The sequence below is a fragment of the Arachis hypogaea genome, chromosome 5 (assembly GCF_003086295.3).
Source record: "Arachis hypogaea cultivar Tifrunner chromosome 5, arahy.Tifrunner.gnm2.J5K5, whole genome shotgun sequence".
Taxonomy (NCBI): Eukaryota; Viridiplantae; Streptophyta; class Magnoliopsida; order Fabales; family Fabaceae; genus Arachis; species Arachis hypogaea.
The window spans coordinates 87,078,186-87,097,707 of NC_092040.1; the positions used below are offsets into that span (position 1 = coordinate 87,078,186).

Sequence of the window (19,522 nt, forward strand, 5' to 3'; positions counted from 1 at the left end):
AATAATATAATTATCCAAAATAATATATTATAAATATAATAAAATAACATATTTCAATAAAAAAATTGTTAATAAAAAATTATATAAATATTTTTTATATAAATTTTTGTTTTGCACAAAATAAAATTATTATATGTTTGTTTGCTTTTTATGTTGTATATATGTTCTTTTTAATTAAATTTATATAATACAAAATTTTTTATCATTTTATTCATATTTAATGTTTTAATTTTGTTTCACACAAAATAAAATTATATATATATATATATATATATATATATATATATATATATATATAACACAAATTTTTTTATCATTGTCTTTATATTTAATATTATAATTTTATTTCACATAAAATAAAATTTATTTAAATTTTAATATTATATATATAACACAATTTTTTATCATTGTGTTTATATTTAATATTATAATTTTATTTCACATAAAACAAAATTTATTTAAATTTTAATTTTATATACATAACATATATTTAATATTATTTTTTTAAGATTCTAATATATCTTTTTTCTGAATTTAGTACATGAATTTTCAACTTATTTTTTATGTATTATTTATTTTAATTCTAAAGTCCAATAACTTTTTTGTGTACAGACATGTTGTTTTTAATATTTATATACTATTTTTTATTTTTAACTTCAGTCCAATATCTGAGATTTATAAAAAAAATCTAAAACTTATAAAAAAATGATTAACCTGATTAACAGGTTGCCTTTTTTAATCTAGACCATTCAAATAAAATATAATAAATAAAGAGTTCAGATTTAATAAATTCACAAGGTGTGCAGCACTCCATACTTAGTAAGGAGCGTTTAAGGATGAGCCCAAAATTAATACTCAATAATAAAAGAAAATGCATACCGAAATTAATTTTCATTTCTAAATTGTATTTTTTTAAAAAAAAATGAATGAATGAATGAAGAAAAAACTAAATCAAATGCACACTGTCCCTTTCATATTAAACGGCTACATTCTCTCTCTCTCTCTCTCTCTCTCTCTCTCTCTCTCTCTCTCTCTCTCTCATCTTCTCCTTTCATCCCAGTAATTCAAATCACATCCTCAGAACTCAGAACAACGCTGAATTTTGCAGGAAAAAAAAAAAGGCATCTTCATTCATTTTCTCGGGAAAAAAGATTAAAGTTTTGGTACTTTCTTCCGAGCACCGAAGAAACAGAATTTGAACATAAAGCAACATTTCTCCAATCCCAGGTTCAGGTCAGTGCTCCCAATTGCGATCGCTTGTTAAATTAGTAAAAATTCCAATTTTTGCTTTTCTGGGTTCACTCAAAAAATCCCTTTTTGAAAATGGAACAGCCAATTTTCTAATTTTGGCTTCCACTCAAAATCCTCAGAAAGCTTGATAAACAATCGACCTAAATTTAGCAACTTTTTTCCATTTAGTTTCTGTGTCGATCGTTCTCACAATCCTAGGTCTTGAAAGTTTCTCGCTTTCTGTTTCAGACATTTGTGTACGCTCTTTTGCTCCTCTTTCTTTTCTAGTCAGTGGTTGCACTTTCTTCTTAGCTGAGATGCATTTCCAATTATTCTTTTCCTTCTTCTGTGAATGAAATTAGTGGCAATTGGCAAAAATGCCGCGTCCTTGATTTGAAATTTGTTTTACTGCGGATAAGATCATATTTTAAATCTATATATTCTTCCCCATTTTTTTTTCATTTGCTTTTTCCAACCACAGAAAGTCTATTGAAAAATGAATCCAAATTTCAGATAAAGCATTTACAGATCACAAGAACATATTCTGCACTGGTTCTTCCGTTATCACCATTTGATTGGTATTTTCACATTGGATAGTGACCTAATTGACTTGTCATCATTGATATTCTTCTTCTTTTTTTTTTTTTTTTTGCAATATTTGGTAGTTTCTATATCTATTCCAAACATAACTTCTAAATTCTAATCAAGTTAGGATGACATTTTTTTTATTATTATTTTAATGAGATTTTCTTTTGACAGATAGTAGTGCTTACAAATGTCTGAACCTCGAAAAGATTCCCTTATTCATGAGCTTCAGGTATATGTTAAGCCTTTCTGCAATCATGATTCCTATGAACCCTTCCACATGCTGATTAACAGCTGAGAAATTTTCTTTGTTTGCCTTGGATTATGTTTCCAAAATTAGATAATATGGGATGAAGTTGGGGAGTCCGAGACTGACAAGGATAGGATGTTGTTTGAGATTGAAGAAGAGTGTATAGAACTATACAGAAGAAAGGTAGATCAAGCAAATTGGTCCAGAGTTCAACTAAGGCAGGAAATCGCTGACTGCGAGGCAGAGCTTGCAACTATCTGTTCAGCATTGGCAGAGAGACCGATTCACATTAGGCAGGTTGGATATTCTGTACATTGCTAGGTTTTAATTACTTTTAGAGATTTTATGTGTATTTCTTAAATAGGACATGAAGAAAGGGATGCAGTTAAATGAATCCGTTTTATGCCATATTAATGAATTCTATGTACTAAATGTTGTTGCTGACAAATAATAATAATCTTGTCAGAAATTTCTTTTCTGCCTGAAGTTTTGTTGTGAAGGTTATTTGTTATTCCATTGGACCACAAAGACAAAGAATAGGATAAATAACTCTTCTGTCCCTCTTTTTACTAGGATCAAAATGTTGGAAGCTTGAAACAAGAGCTAGCAAGAATTTACCCAGAGCTGGAGGAAATGCGGAAAAGGAAGTCTGATCGTAGAAATCAACTTATAGATGTTCGTGAGCAGATTCAAAGTATCTCAAATGAGTTGTATAGTCCTGGAGAGCACGCTCCACCCGTTATAGATGAAAATGATTTATCATTGAGAAAGCTTGAAGAATTGCATAGGCAGCTTTATGCACTACAAAAGGAGAAGGTGAATAACTTTATGTTTGTGTGTGTATGTGATACATGCTAACATGCGCATATACCGTTTTATCAACTTGTAACACATTTTGCTGCTCCTTAGTACTGATTATGATGTTCTTTTCATTTCATGCAGAGCGATCGCCTGAAGACAGTCCAGGACCACTTGCGTACCTTAAGTTCTCTTTGTTCGGTACTCGGTTTGGACTTCAAGGAGACAATAGACAGAGTTCATCCTAGTTTAGGAAATTCAGAGGGATATAAGAGTATAGATAATGATACTATCAAGCAATTGACTGTTGCTATACAAGATCTGCGAGAAATTAAATTACAGAGAATGGAGAAGGTAAAGACTCTTTTCAATAGGAAATATTAATTTCTGTTTATTATTCATGTTCTGAATTGCATATGGTCTTGCAGCTGCAAGATATTGCAACAACAATGTTGGAACTTTGGCATTTGATGGATACGCCTGTTGAAGAGCAACAGATGTTCCAAAATGTTACTTGTAATATAGCTGCTTCAGAAGATGAAATAACCGAACCGAACACTTTGTCCGAGGGCTTCATCAGTCACGTGAGTTATAAGTTAAAGTACAAGTTAATGTTTTCATTTGTTGATTTTATGTGGTCTAGAATTCATGGGAAATAGCAAATTCATGCAGGTTGAGGAAGAAGTGTTAAGGTTAGAAGCGTTAAAATCAAGCAAAATGAAAGAGCTTGTTTTGAAGAAAAGAGCAGAGCTAGAGGAGATTTGTCAGAAGACTCATTTGGTTCCAGAACTTGACAGTGCACTGGAATATGCTATTGAAACTATTGAATCTGGTAATGTCCTTATCAAAATTCACTGGACCTATGACATATGCGCCTTTTTTTGGTGCTAAACTTATATAAGACTGTGTCTTCTTTCATATCCAGGAACTGTGGACCCTGCTTGGGTTCTTGAACAACTTGAACTTCATATTGCCAAAGTCAAAGAGGAAGCATTTAGCAGAAAAGATATACTTGAAAAGGTTGAGAAATGGTTATCAGCATGTGAAGAAGAGTCTTGGCTTGAGGAATACAACAAGGTTGGTCTTGGCTTGATATGATGTGCTGTTATATGTTGTTATACAAAAGACAAATTGTTTAATGCCCCTATATTTTTTTTATAGAAGTTACATAAGGAAACAAATCACATATATGTAGATGTTCATGATTTTTATCAATGTACACATACATGCACACATATTTATTAATTTTATTGCACATTTTTATTTCTATTGCAGGATGAAAATCGATATAATGCTGGTAGAGGGACTCATCTTAATCTCAAGCGAGCTGAGAAAGCTCGTGCCTTGGTTACCAAAATTCCAGGTATTTATATTTTATCCATATTTATTTTTGTTACATTACCTTTACCAATTTACGACCATCTTGGCTTGATGATATTTTTCTATTTTGGGGTCTCATTGTTTGTTTTAGGTCGGGATGAAATTTTCATTTTCTTTTGTTTGTAAGTAGGAATGGTAGAGGCATTGAATTCAAAAACTACAGAATGGGAACAAGAGAGAGGCATTGAGTTCAAATATGATGATGTAGGTACCCCCTCCTTAATATACTTGATATGTATTCACTAAAAGAAGAAAAAGACTTGATATGTGAGTCTCAAAAAGAAATGTTGGATGTTAACTGGTGCATTCTAATTGGTTGCTCAAGTTCAAGTAATTTTGTGTCAAAATGATTTTCACTGTGCGTGACTTTCTAGGCCCGTCTGCTCTCTATGCTTGAAGATTACACCAACTCGCGGCAAGAAAAAGAGCAAGAACGTCGTAAGCTGCGGGTAAGGTCCTCTTATTGGTTGAAATATTTTTCTAATTGGAATTCAGACAACACTTCATTGTATCTGTCAAATTCACTTTCCCACAAATGGATGGTGCCAAAACATGTTGAAATATCACTTTTCTGTGTCAGAACCTGAAGAAACATCAGGGACAATTGATAGCAGAACAGGAAGTACTATATGGGTCAAAACCAAGCCCAAAGGCTAATAGTGCAAAAAAGCTTTCAAGGCAGTCAAGTACAACTGGATCTGGTAGAAGAACCTCCCTTGGTGCAAGTTCAAAACTGGAAGCGAAAGCTACTCACTCATATTTCTCATCAGGTAGTAAAAGGGTCTTCATCGTCATAATATTTTTCATCCTGTAAATACTCTTCTTTAAATGGATTACACAAGCACAAGCAGCCATCAACAATGTAGTAATGTATCTAAAAACAACCTAAGATTTCTGGATATGGATTCCTGTTTGTGTTTTGCATTGTTTTAGAAGAAGAGTCTTCTCCGACGGGTTCTCCCAAGCACTCTCAATGATGGTCGTTTGGTAAGGCTGTATGTGGCACCGAGGAATGGTTTAGGCATTTTTCTTTTTGTTTCATATTGAAGGTGGAGGCCAAAGCCACATCTCAGCTGGTAGATTTTCCCAATATTTCTTGCTGGTATATCTACAATTTCCTTGTGTTTCATATAAATTGCACAAACAGCTTGCGATGTATGATGTATGCATGCACATTTTCTTTCTTGTATGATACTCAATGCATATGCAACTAGAACTCTTACAACTGCATTTTGGTTTACCTCATGTTCAGCTAAAACAGGAGTTGATATTGCTCATTCTCCTTTGGAAAAAAACTTATTTGGTAGTGGAAGTGTTCGCAAGATAGATTCTCCTTCAGTGAGACAACCTTTTTCACCCATCTCTTCGACAGAATCATCAAAAGCAAACTCAGCAAATACCACAGATGAACTAAAAATGCAGCAGACTGAGGAGTTGGTGAAAACATTAACACTTTACAATATGCCATTCACTAGTCCCTCAAAGACATCAACAGTGGTAGATGAAGAGAATAAAACCCCAAAAGCAATGCCATTTTCTCCCTTCTCTTCAACATTACCACCAAATTCCTCAAATGAATAGATATACAGACTCAGAATTTACAGAAAACAATAACACTACACAATTTGCCATTCTCTACTCCTTCAAAGACAGCAACAGAAACAGTGGTAGATGAAGGGTATAGCACTCCAAAGGAAATGGCTATTCCTGCTCCAACTAAACCTTCATCAGTTCCTTTTGGAGGATACTCGGCTCAAGAAACTGAATATTCCTTTGAGGAAAGAAGGCTTGGTTGTGTGTTTGAATGATTTTGTGAAGTCAAATTTAATTGGCTTCTCAATTTGTGTACATAGTCTCCTACTAGTGTATGTGGAAAATGGATAGAGCTTCTGAATGCAACATTTTGCAGTCTAATGTGATATTTTGTTATATAGTCTCCATCTGAAAATTGCTAAGAGTATTATTCTGTTGTTATTAAGAGTATTAATCAAAATCCATTCAACAGATATAGAATAAACCGTTTCAGTATTGGCAGATTGAAATTGTGATGCAGCATTACACAAGTATTAAATGAATGGAAAAGGAAAAAAAATGCAGCATCAACGGCAAAAACAGAAATACTTCATCCTTATTTGATCTGGCCATAAATGTTATAACTGAAATATCAGAACATTTAGTACTATTTTGCTTTGCTACAAATACTGACAACTGTTTACAGTTGGTACAACTAAACCAACAAGCCCAAAAAAGAGTAACATCAGCACCACCCTATTGGTCATTGGCTCATTGCATGTTTGGGAAGATGCTGCAACAAAATTAGCAAATCTTCATGGATGCATTGTTTATGTCACCATTATAACTAGTCTTTCTGTTCACATAACACAAAAGATGAAGGGAGAATCAGAATCAAAATATAGCATAACACTGCATGTGTTACAGTTGCATTTTAAATAGATTCACCAAACCGAACCATGGGATCATTTATATTTTTTCTTTTTCTTTTTCTCTTGTAAAAATATTAAGTTTTTTTTATGTAAATTAATAAATTTTGAATCATGACATTGTAACCAATAACTACACATTTTAACATTCATTTTCCTATAAAAAAAAAAGAAAGAAAGAAATAAGAGATATTAACATCCATTTATGTCTTTGGTCAACTTTAATTTATTTATCTGAAAAGACAAAGAACTTGTCAGCGGTTGGGCGAATGGAATGGCTCCAACCTTGCTTTACAGCTTTGAATTTTTATTTTTGAAAAAGCTTTAAATAAATAAATGAAAATTTTATATAAAAAAAGACAATTTTTCTTTCTTTTCCAAAAACCTCACCTAATTGTTTATGTATTCAAATTAAGAATCTGTATTCACAAGCATTTATTAGATTACCTTTATTAAATTTCCAAGACGGACGTGAACCAATTTCTTAACCGAAATTTATACTTTTGAGTTTTGCAATTAAAATATTAATTCATAATTAAATATCCATTATTCAATTACTTTATCATTTTAATAAATATATTATTTTTTTCCCATTTTTTCAACTTTATTTATTTACTACTCCTTTTGAATGAAAACCCTAATTTTCATATATCACTCTGGAGAAATTACGAACCGGAGTTGTTATTTTTCTCTGTAATTCTAGAAAATTTTTCAATTAATTTTTTTTTTGGGGTTAATTTTTGAAGCTTACTCTGCTGTTCTTCAATGGTGGAGATTTGAGCTACAGTGCTACGTCTTTCTCGCAGTTCAACATCAAGCCGCTGAAATTCGAAAATTCCACTTCTGGGTTTTCATCATTTTCGTTAAAAGTTTGCGTTTTTGAAGTTCCTTCCCCCAGTTGCATTTTTATTAGAGCTCAAGCTTCATTGCACTGTTTTCTGCATTCGAATCAATCCCTCTTGACAAAGTTCAAATTTCCATTTTTACCCCTCTATTTTTTGAAGCTAACTGGTTAAATCTTCAATGAGTTGTGCCTAAGCATTGTTTTTTAGCTTCTGGGGTGTCTTATTTTTATTTTGATTTGCAAAAAAAATGGAAAAAGAAGATATTTTTGGTTCCGGGCATGCGGTCAAGGCTGATGAGGCTCCAGGGGGCTTCCACGTGGCACCAAGAAGTGAAAATATACAGTTTTCTGCACCCACGGCGGAGCCACCGCAGCAGCCGGTGGTTCCGACCACGGCTATGGTGGCAGTAACACCGGCGACAGGGACGGATGGGAAGAAGAAGAGGGGGAGGCCTAGAAAGTATGGACCGGACGGCAAGTTGACGCCGGAGGCAGCAGCGAAGGCGTTGTCTCCGATGCCGATATCGGCGTCGATTCCGTTGACCGGAGAGTTCTCAGGGTGGAAAAAGGGTAGAGGAAAGGCTGTTGAATCAATGAAGAAGTCATATAAATTTTTTGAGTTTGAAAATGCTGGAGGACCAGGTAGAAAATTTTCTTTCCTCTTTTGAACATCTTCATTTTATATAGTGTAGCCTCCACTAATCTTGGTTATTTGCTGTTTACTGTTACATTTGCCGAAGTTAAAAACAAAAAAAGTTTCTCAGTTCAATTAGGTTGATATTTATTTCTAGGGTATTCATATTTGACTATGTAAGAAATAAGATTATTTTTTAAAAAGAAAAAATGGTTTTAAGCTGTGTTGTTGTTTTGGTTCTATGCTTTTGGTTCATGCTGTGGAAGGGGAAATTTATAGATGGTGGTACAAGTGGACCATTAGATTAAGATTCCCTTTCAGATCTAGAAAATGAAGACATGCATGTAGTGGTTGAAGGGGGTGGATATTTTTGTGGTCAGAGTTAAAGTGAGTGATGTCGGTTTTCAGTTTAAGGTGGCAGCACATGATGCCCCATTTTTTTCTCTTTTCCTCCCTTTTTATGAGGAGAAGATTATGATTTACGATTGATGACATAATATCTGACACCACGGAATTTTGTTAGGACAAGTGAAGGCACCACACTAAGCAGTAAGCACATTCAGCAGGGTTCTCAGTCTGGTACCTCAGCTGATGTGACCATCCTTGAAAGTTGAAACTGGTCCATGTTTCTAATAATTGTATTCAACACCTTGCTATCTGACCTCATATTATAGGGGATTGGTTTGGACCAACCATGCATGATATTGTTAAGAAATTTTGAAATAATAAGGACACAAAGTGGAACAATTTTGAGCAATGAATTTTCTTATCTGATGAAAAAAATGGTGTGTTTTAGGAAAGTTGTTTCATAAAATGATGGTTAGACAAATGTGGTAAAGTCTGTATTAAGCTTGTGGACAAGTTCTGTGGTGGTCTGTTCTGGAATACATGAAGCATAAGCATAGCTGATTTTATATGAACTTGATTAGGTGAAGCATGGTTGATCAAGTTAATGGTATATATTGAAGGCTAATAAAGTATCTTCTGTGGCACTAGCTCTTTGTATAACCTCTACAAAGTTTTAGCATGCATAAGTAAAAAATAAGGCATAGAATTGCAATTGCTGTTTTTCCTCATTAATTACCATAGTGAAACATATTTGTCAAAACTGCTTCCTTTTCTGTATTTTCTTAAAGGTCTCTTGTTCAATATAAATTCCTAGCCCGAAGTGTATCATGTCCGGTTAAAGATGAATTAATAGAACTATGCTTTATGTAAAGTATGAACTTGAAGTGCAATTCATCTAATTATTAATGTATTTTAATAGGTAATGGAATTGCATACTCAGTTGGTGCCAACTTCACACCTCACATTCTTACAGTAAATGCTGGAGAGGTATCATGCTTGTTTCCTATTGATCCACATTCTGCAATAGTCAAATTATAGTTTTAATTTAGCCTTTTGCATAGATGCAAATTCCATTTATTTTGTTCACTCATTGGAATTCATTGTATTTACTCTCAATTGTAAATACCTTTCAGAATATATGATATTTTCCTATCTTTATTTGGTCTACTATTCAATATGGTTATTATTGAAAGTAATCTATTACAGCACACTCAATTGTTAATTGTATTTTTTATTTTCCTATGACATAATCCAGGATGTTACTATGAAGATTATGTCCTTTTCTCAGGACGGATCCCGTGCCATATGCATTCTCTCTGCCAATGGCACGATTTCAAATGTCACGCTTCGTCAACCAACTTCTTCCGGCGGCACTTTAACATATGAGGTTAGTTCATCCCTTGTGAGAAGCACAAAAAGTAGAGTTCTCATGCCTTATACTTAATGCTAATCTTACAGTCTTACTGTTTTATATGCAACCCTCTTCTTTCAGTTAATGTTTGTTTTTAAATAATATGGTATATGGTTTTGGTCTGTCTTGAGTTAAAAACCATTTTTTATGTGATTTAGCTTCTCTTGCATCATTTTTGGTATCAGATTTTGAATTACATTAACTATAGCTCTACATCTGGGAATTCTGTTGCATACATCGTTGTTTTGTGTCATCTTGACAATTCGGATTTCCTTTTGCACTATACATCTCTGGGAAATAACTCCCATTATGAAGATAAAACTTCTTTTATGTTTTTTATTTGAGATCAACACGTGGCTGCTAAACCATCATCATTCTTTGCCATTAATTCCCTCAAACTTAAGACTGATGGTGCTGTTGGATTGCGTTAAATATGCTGATGCATATTGGGTTCTTTTACAGGGACGGTTCGAGATTCTTTCCTTGTCTGGCTCATATATGCCAACCGAGAACGGATTCACAAGGAGCAGATCTGGTGGGATGAGTGTTTCTTTGGCAGGTCCAGATGGTCGAGTAATGGGAGGAGGACTTGCCGGTTTGCTGGTAGCTGCAGGTCCTGTGCAGGTAACTTCTGCTGTAAAAGAAATTTTGAGAGAATATTTATAAAGCTTGTAAAAATGTTGAAAAAATGCTTAATTAGTTCAACATCATAAAAAAACAATTATTTTTGTTAACTTGTAGCTTAGTATATTAGTGTTCTAAGATTAGAATTATGATGAACTATTTAGGGCATGGTAGGTTTCCCTTTTTTTTCTGTTTTCTTTTTTCACTCCTATTTTCACTTATTGTTTCACAAAAAATTACTAAAATGAAAACAAGAAACAAAGAGGAACATTTCACATATCAAACTTGTTTGTGGTTTTGCATCAGGTTGTTGTTGGTAGTTTCATTCCAGGTCACCAGTTAGAACATAAACAAAAGAAGCAAAGGGTGGAACATCATATATCATCAACTATATCTGCTCCACTTAATGTTCCTACTATTTCTGCTGAAGAAATGAAGATAAGTCTTGGTGGAGTGAAGCCTTTCATGACACCCCCTTCGGTTCCTTTTCAAGTCGAAAACATTCCTCCTCCTCCTCCTGCGTTTGTCAACGGCCAATGTTCTCTGAACTCATCTGGTGACGACGATGATGAAGAAGATGCCTCTTTGCATGAGAAAGAATCTAATCCTAGTCTTTCAGATCCTGCTGGAGTTGCATGCTAAAACATGTTCTCTCCTCATGATTGACACTGATGCTGACAAAATTTGACTTGAGAAAGACGAACACGCATTCTGTCCGTTCTAAAATATCCGTTACTTTGACCGATATTTTGAAACGGAGGAAGTATATTGGAATGAGAGGTTTGAGGTTGGTTTTGAGCAAGAAAAGTTGTACTCTTTGGTGCTTAGGTGGTTTAGTTAGGATATCACAAATTGGTTATGCTTTTCTTCTTCTTCTTCTGTGTCTGTTCTTATGATGTGTCTCTAATGTTTTTTACTCATTGTTGTAGCAATTAGATGTAGGAATATGCCACGTACTTAACTTGTTTACAATTGTAGGAGAATGAAATTTGAATGTGCTTGAGGTGTTTCTGGATTGTAACCTGACTATATTATTTTATTTGAAAGAAAAAAATTGCATTTTATCTTTTTCATGTTTGATTGTTTTTCTGCTTATCTCTATATTGTTCTGTGCACCAAAGAATCTTCAGGGAATAGTGTGTAGTTGATCTCAGAAATGCTACTTTAGGGACCATTTTATCCAATTATCAAAGTTTCTTCCATTTTTACTTTTTTATTAAAATGATAAAGGAAAGGGAGAATAAATAGCATGAGAGTTTATTGGGGGGAAATCTGTTAAGAGTTTAGACTTAAGAGCAGTTACCTCTGCATTTGTTAAATTTAGAGACACTTTGGAGCAGTCTGGTATGAAATTACATTTTTCGTTTCCATTTTAAGTGTTCTCTATTTTCAAAATTTGTGAAGAAAAAAAAAAAGAAGGTCAAAACAGACATAATTTTATCGTTTTCACTGTTTTTTTTTCTTTACAAAATTTAGAACACTGCAAATCAAAATGTAAACCAAACACACCTTAAAGTACAATTTTCTTTTTTCAAATATAAACTCATGTTTGGCAGTTCATTCAAATTTGCACTATCTGTATCACTAAAAATGTTTTAGGATGTCAAACTTCAGAACTGATATTTATGTTTATTTCCAATTCCAATTCCCAGAAAGAGAAATAGTCTCTCCTTCTTGGCTAATGGCTAGTTCTTCCAATTTGATAAAAAGTAAGGAGAATATTGTTCTGGATTAAAGAAATTCCCACAAACTTTTTCTTTACTGCAAAAGAATCAACTTCACTAAAAGAAGAAAGATTAAATGGAATCTCCACATATGCTGCTTCCAAGCATGTTCTTTACTCTTTTTGCAGTTCACTTTCTTCTCCTTATCCATCCATGTGATGTGAGCAAGAATAAAGGTTTTAGATTAGAAAAACCATTTCATATATTTCTTTCAAAATTGGCAAAAGACCAAAATAATTTATCAAGGCACTATTAGTTCTAGTTAGAACACAAGAAAAAAAAAATTTTCTCTATGAATTAAAAAAAAAAACATCTATTACTATTATTTTGTTGAATGATATAATCATACAATACATTATACATACATACATCAAAATGTAACATAATGCAGATATGTTACAAGCATGTTACTTAATATAAGTTTCTTGGTATTGTTACAACATTATACCAAGCTTGATGTGATCAACAATTCTTCTTTCCATCCTTTGTTGACTTTCTCTATGAATTCCTCTACCCTTTTTCTTAACTCGTCCTCGTCCTCCTCCTCCTCCTCCTCTTTCTCCTCTTTTTCTTCTTTCTCGTCCTCTTTTTTCACCTCTTCAACGAAGCATTCATCATTGCCTATAGTCTCAATGATGTCAACTTCAATTAGCTTCGCTTTTACTTCTGCTTCTGCTTCGGCTTCGACTTGTCGGACATATGACACCTGTATTGCTCGCAACTCGGTATCCTTTTGGACAAGAAACTTCGAGTTTGTTTCTTGTGTTTGAAGATTTGTTCCCATGGAAGGAGTGACTTCACTATTTTCTTGATGAACACTACTACTAAGGGTAGGCTTCAAGTCCACTAAGATATACACTATGATAAAATTGCAGAAGCAAAAAATGAATGCAGAACTTGAAGCTGCTTGAGTGACGAACTCCACTATAGAATCCAACATGTTTGTGAAAAAAATTGGAAGCAACACACACACACAAAAAAAGGGTACCTAAAAAGTGAGAGAAAAAAGAAAGAAAAAATTAAGTTAAAGGAGGAGTATGTGTATGTGTGTGATTTGCAAAATTTCCTAGTCCTATTTATAAGACCTTGTTTGAGATTAGATGCAAACGTGTAAAGGACCTTTCACTATGTAGCAAAATTTAAGGAGATGCTTTGTGATGAGGTGTGGTGTGAAAGCTATCAGAAAATAGATTATTATCTTCACTAATTACTAATTAATTTAAGTCCTTAACAATGTAATGTAATTACATTTGTATTATTATAATAATTGATGATTAATGTGTTAATGTAGGAGGGAAGTTTCTTCCAACTGTACGTGGGACCCTTTTTAACAACTTTTAATCTCATTAATTTAATAAAAAAAGTCTTTTGTTCTATTGCTAAGAACATCACATGGAACTTTCTTAGCCACTCACAGTCACAAGAACAAGGCCCTTTATGTCATAACTTGACATCACCAATCAAAACTTTTACGTGGCTTTCATTTGTTTCTCTATAAATTCGGTCTAACCCGATATTTATTTGTTGATTTGGTTTATGAAATTTGATTCTATGTATTTTTTTAAGGTGATTGGTTCTTATTGAAATAATTATTAGATTAGATTATGTATATTTTACTTGTAGGATAACTATCAAAAATATATTCGAATTATTTTATTATTGATAAAAATACTCTTAAATTTTGTTATTGACAAAAATATCTTCAAATAATTAAAAATTTTGACAAAAAATCTAAGCTGTGATAAGAGACCTGCTCCATTTTTTGTCACATTTAACATTTTTATCACATTCTAAAATAATTTGAGAGTATTTTTGTCGATAACAAAATTTGAAGGTATTTTTATCGACATGAAAATAATTCGAGTACATTTTTTGTGGTTTATCCTTCGTCTGTATTAACACAAGATATTTATATATTAGACTATTTTTAGTTTTATTTTAAGTTATTTAATTTTATCTGTATGAAATTAACTATCTCTTTAAAACTTATATACTATTTAAAGTGATTAACAAGGGTTTATGAGATTTGATCATTTGGAAAAACAAAAAATTGTACACATAGATGGAATTGATGATATTTTTGGTGAAGTTTGAAGATCTTATAAGCTTAGACAGTGACACAATGAAAGTGACTAAGGACCAAACCCTACAACCAAACTATGTGTTGAAAATTGTGTTGTTTTCTATTGCTTGAAAATGTCACTCTTGATGTTACATATATAATAACTTGTCTCACTCATTGGTTTTCATGTAATGAAATTTATTTGTGTGTGACCCCATCAATTAGAAGGGAAAAAAAAATAGAAACCTATTAGTGATTATAGATGGTTAATGTACTTTTTCAATATACAAAATAGAGACACCCTAATTGATTTTCTTGTGAGCTGAAATTGAAACAGCTTGGTCTAGCTAAACATGCTCAAATTCATTGTTAAATATTAATAAGGTTTATAATTGAAATTCATTCAAAATTAACTTTTAATAGAATATATAGACGATATATGATGTATGCTATGATACTATTATTGTAGTGACTAAGGTGATTATACAATTCTGATAACACTTAAAAAATATTGTAAAAATTAAAATAATATTTTTAATATTTAAAAATATTTTTTAATTTGAAAATAAAAATAAAAATATTGCAAAATTATATATAAAAAAATATTACCATAATTTTATTAAAATACATATATAGTGAATTATTAAAATTAAGAACATGTATTAGCTACGACAAACCAGCTAAGAAATTCATAGAACCGTACATTGTTATTGAATTTTTGTTAAAATAAAGAATGATTGAAGCATGCTCTTTCTCCCTTTTTCAATATATATAATTTTATCACACCATAAACCATAAAAAGTTGTTGCCTGTTTTAATTTGACGGTTGATTTGAACCGTAGCTACCAACAATTATTATTTATGGGCCTTAGGTTGACTTGTGATTGTATTAGATCTAACTATAGTCAAAGTTTTCTTTTTTAATTTCTTTCACACTTCTTAATTATTGTCTCATTCAATCTGTTCCATCAAAATCCATATAAATAATTTGCCAAATTGTGAATCAGAATTAGACAATTAGTCAACAACTGTCCATGAATCTCAAATTATACAAAAAATTACAATATTATAATTAGTTATTATTGAACTCTATAGTAATAAGTTTCTAGATTGAAATTATTTAATCCGAATTCATTTAAGTTGTCATTTTTGTATAGCAATTAGTTTTATACTATTTTTCAAATAAGTATTTAACTTCACCTTTTTATAGACCAACATACAACTATACATTATTAGATTAGTGATTGGATTAGGTATTATATGTGCACAAACTACTTATAGAAATGTATGTTCTTATAGTTTTGGTAAAGGTTTTTTTTTTAATATTATTGTTTACATTTATTATAAGCTGAATTGAATAACTATAAAATAATTGATCCATGAAACACATGGGTATTTGTGTTCCCATATGGGTAACTACTAACCAGTAATGCTACACATAAATTTGGTAATTAATATCACATTATTAATTAATGGATTTAGAAATTCACATATCTCTTTCACACAATGATATTTGAAGATTGAGTTTATATTCTCCATTCAAAGACATAATTTTCCAAAGGATTCTTTGATAATTGCTGGACACAAAAGGGTAGGAAGGAATGAAACCAATTTTTTGAAGTTAGCCCTAATTACTTTACAATTAAACATTAAGTTTCACATAATCACATTTTTTAGGGTAATGCATTATTTAATTAGTTAAGCAAAAGTTTTGATACAAGAAGATAAAACAATACCAACTTCTCAGTACACGACAAATGTTGAATTAAAAAATATTTTATCTAAAGATGTTGTTTTTAAAATTTGACATATTATTTTTTGACACCGTTGGTATTAATTATTATTTAAAATTTGAATTTTGAAAATCACATTTTTTATCTATGGACATACTCATTACTCAATCACACAAGTTAGAAACTTTTTTTTTGTCAGTGAATTAAACAATCTCCAATTCTGAGTACATAATATATCCACACACTCTTCAAACTTTTATCACATTTTTTTTCAATTACAATTTCTAGAGTTTGAACCCTAGACTTTTAAAATGAAAAAGGAAAAATATGTCATGTGAACTAAAGCTGATTCACAGATGAAACCTTATTATCTCAGGGAATAAGCATGTCATCACTCAAACTTTTTTTTTTTTTCATCACTCAAAGGTCAAACCTTAAATATTAATAAACTATTCATACTTGGTTTGTAATTTTTGGTCAGGCAATATCATCTGTAGTTTTTTTGGGCCTAGACAATATCATAAGTGTTTAAACAAATCCAAAAACAATAACTTGAGCACTCTTTGATACTTTCATAGATTTTTTTGGGTCTTCAGCGTTTTTAGTTTCAATTACAAGTCCAGATAAATCTTGGACTAAAATTTTATTTGATGATTAATTTGAGCTTCACATGGCCCCATTATGACCATAATTCAATAGGCAAATTCTTTGGTGTGCCTATAAATTTGGTATCGAATTTGTGGAACTTATCTTATTCTAAGTTTTTAATATTTGAAAATTATTTATTTTTATACTTTAAATTAAATATTAATTTTATCTATTTTTAATTAATTAGACAATTATATAGATACAACAAGTATAATTACTCATGCCATGCACGTGATAAGATTGAAATTATAATTTTAAATTATTTTTTAAAATTAATTTAAATTATAATAATTTGATTAATAAAAAAATAACATGTTATGTATTGTTTCTTTTTTTTAATTTAGTTATTTGGATTAACTCTAAAATAGTTATTAATCGGTTTTAATAATCTACTTTCTTCAATAAATCAAACATATATACTGAATATGATCATAAATAATATAGTAATAGTTAAATCCACTAATAAATATATTGGTTATTATCACACTATAAAACAAATTAAATATAAAGGCTATTAGCACTTATAAATCTATAAAATCGTATTGTCTTTGATTCACGTGCAACAGTTTACTTATCAAATAGACTTAAAATATGAACAAAAATATTTATAAATTAGACCTAGCATCACTTGAAAGAATAATGGAAAATAATCAACTTATCTTATCATCCATGAGAACCATTTCTATGTAAGTCTTCTTGTTCATGTCAAATTTGAATGAGACTTTCCATAACTTTATATATTAATTTTGTTAAATAATTCTCTCTCTCTCTCTCTCTCTCTCTCTATATATATATATATATATATATATATATATATATATATATATATATATATATTATGGTGATTTTTTTAATATATATACATATACATAAATAAAAAAATGAGTTAATAGTCAAAATCGTCCTTGAAAGATATATCGATTTTCATTTTGGTCATCGAAAGATAAAATTAATCGAAATCGTCTCTGAAAGATACATGACTTGGTCACGTTAGTCCTTCCGTCAGTTGGATGATGACGTGGTGGGTTAATGTCACGTATCACAAGATGATTGGTTGACGTGTCAGAACGTGTCAGATTAGTGACACGTGTCACTTGACATGTAAACAAGTTATTTATAATCAAAATAGTCCTTGAAAGTTCAGACGTAAGTCATTTTCATCCCTAAAATTTAAAAAATTAATCAAATTAGTCTTTGTATAATTTTTTTATTTTTTTTGATAATATTAAATTTGAAATATTTTTTGATACTACTAATTTTAATAGAAATATAATTGACAAACAAAAAAAAAATTAGTAATTATATCTTTTCTTCTTAATTTTTTTTCAATAAAATTATCTCTCTTCCTTAATTCTTCTCAAAATCTCTCTTATTCTTTTCTATTCTAAAACCTTTTTTTTTTACATTATCACATTTTGCTGGAATATATATATATACTCAAAATTAAAATTTATGTATTTGTTAACTTAAATAAAGTTATATGCTCAAAATCAAAATTATTATTATTATTATTATTATTATTATTATTATTATTATTATTATTATTATTATTATTATTATTATTATTATTATTATTATTATTATTATTATATATGTTAAACGAATTGTTTCTTAAGCGTACTACATGCAAAGATCATAATAAATTTTTGTGTGTTTGATATGTTTGAGATAGATTATATAATTTTTCTTTTAATACATAAATTTTGATTTTGAGCATATAACTTTGTTTAGGTTAATAAATACATACATTTCAATTTTGAGTATATATATATTCCAACAAAATATAATAATGTAAGAAAAAGATTTTAGAATAGAAAAGAATAAGAGAGATTTTGAGAAGAATTAAAGGAGATAATGTTATTGAAAAAAGTTTTAAGAAGAAAAGATACAATTACTAATTTTTTATTTATCAATTACATTTCTATTAAAATTATTAGTATCAAAAAATATTTCAAATTTAATATTATCAAAAAAAATAAAAATATATATAAGGACTAATTTGATTAATTTTTAAAATTTTAGGAATGAAAATGACTTACGTCTAAACTTTTAAGGACTATTTTGATTATGAATAACTTATTTACATGTCAAGTGACACGTGGCAGGCATGCCACATGTTACTGATCTAACATGTCAACCAATCATCTTGTGACACGTGGCATTAACTCACCACTTCATCATCCAACTGATGGAAGGACTAACGTGACCAAGTCATATATTTTTCGGGAACGATTTCCATTAATTTTATCTTTTGAGGACCAAAATGGAGATCGAGGTATCTTTCAGGGACGATTTTGACTATTAACTCAAAAAAAATAAGAATTATATTTTATTAAACTCATGTTATCGGTTATTAAAAATATTAAAATATAAACAAAAATATTTATAAAATAGACCTAACATCACTTGAAAGAATCATGGAAAATAATCAACTTACCTTCATGCGGAGAACTATTTCTATGTAAATCGTCTTCTTCTTGTCAAATTTGGATAAAACTTTCCATAACCTTATATATTAATTTTGTTAAATAATTTTATATATTATATATTATGGTAGTTTTTCTTAATATATACATATACATATACAAAAAAATATGAATTATATTTTGTGAAACTCTATGTTACCAGTTATTAAAAACATCTAAATCACATATATTAATTATTTTTTTGTTATAATTATTTCATTTTATATATGATTATTTTTTATTCTACAATCGTGCAATAATTTTTAATTTTTTATATCTATATATATTCCTCAATTCCAACTCCATTTATACGCATATTAATATTTTTTTTCTAATAGTGATGTT

General features: G+C 30.4%; 2 protein-coding genes across 3 annotated transcripts; both read left to right on the forward strand.

The window, feature by feature from the left end:
- Positions 1-966: 966 nt before the first annotated feature.
- LOC112801719 (65-kDa microtubule-associated protein 3) lies at positions 967-6,285 on the forward strand. 2 transcript variants are annotated; one of them, XR_003202067.3, is made up of 14 exons: positions 967-1,233; positions 1,990-2,047; positions 2,156-2,362; positions 2,639-2,881; positions 3,008-3,217; positions 3,292-3,447; positions 3,536-3,695; positions 3,789-3,940; positions 4,139-4,226; positions 4,374-4,447; positions 4,618-4,692; positions 4,824-5,013; positions 5,177-5,345; positions 5,496-5,634. XR_003202067.3 is itself a non-coding variant. In XM_025844625.3 (13 exons), the coding sequence occupies exons 2-13, from the start codon at positions 2,006-2,008 to the stop codon at positions 5,822-5,824; spliced, it is 1,926 nt and encodes a 641-aa protein (XP_025700410.1). In that variant the 5' UTR covers positions 967-1,233; positions 1,990-2,005; the 3' UTR covers positions 5,825-6,285. The 2 variants fall into 2 exon arrangements, 1 of the variants encoding a protein (XP_025700410.1); XM_025844625.3 differs by lacking the exon at positions 5,177-5,345 and having other exon boundaries at positions 5,496-6,285.
- Positions 6,286-6,916: 631 nt separating this feature from the next.
- Positions 6,917-11,618, forward strand: LOC112801721 (AT-hook motif nuclear-localized protein 7). The gene is made up of 5 exons (XM_025844628.3): positions 6,917-8,170; positions 9,430-9,497; positions 9,766-9,897; positions 10,384-10,545; positions 10,852-11,618. The coding sequence occupies exons 1-5, from the start codon at positions 7,777-7,779 to the stop codon at positions 11,185-11,187; spliced, it is 1,092 nt and encodes a 363-aa protein (XP_025700413.1). The 5' UTR covers positions 6,917-7,776; the 3' UTR covers positions 11,188-11,618.
- The last annotated feature ends 7,904 nt before the right edge of the window (positions 11,619-19,522 follow it).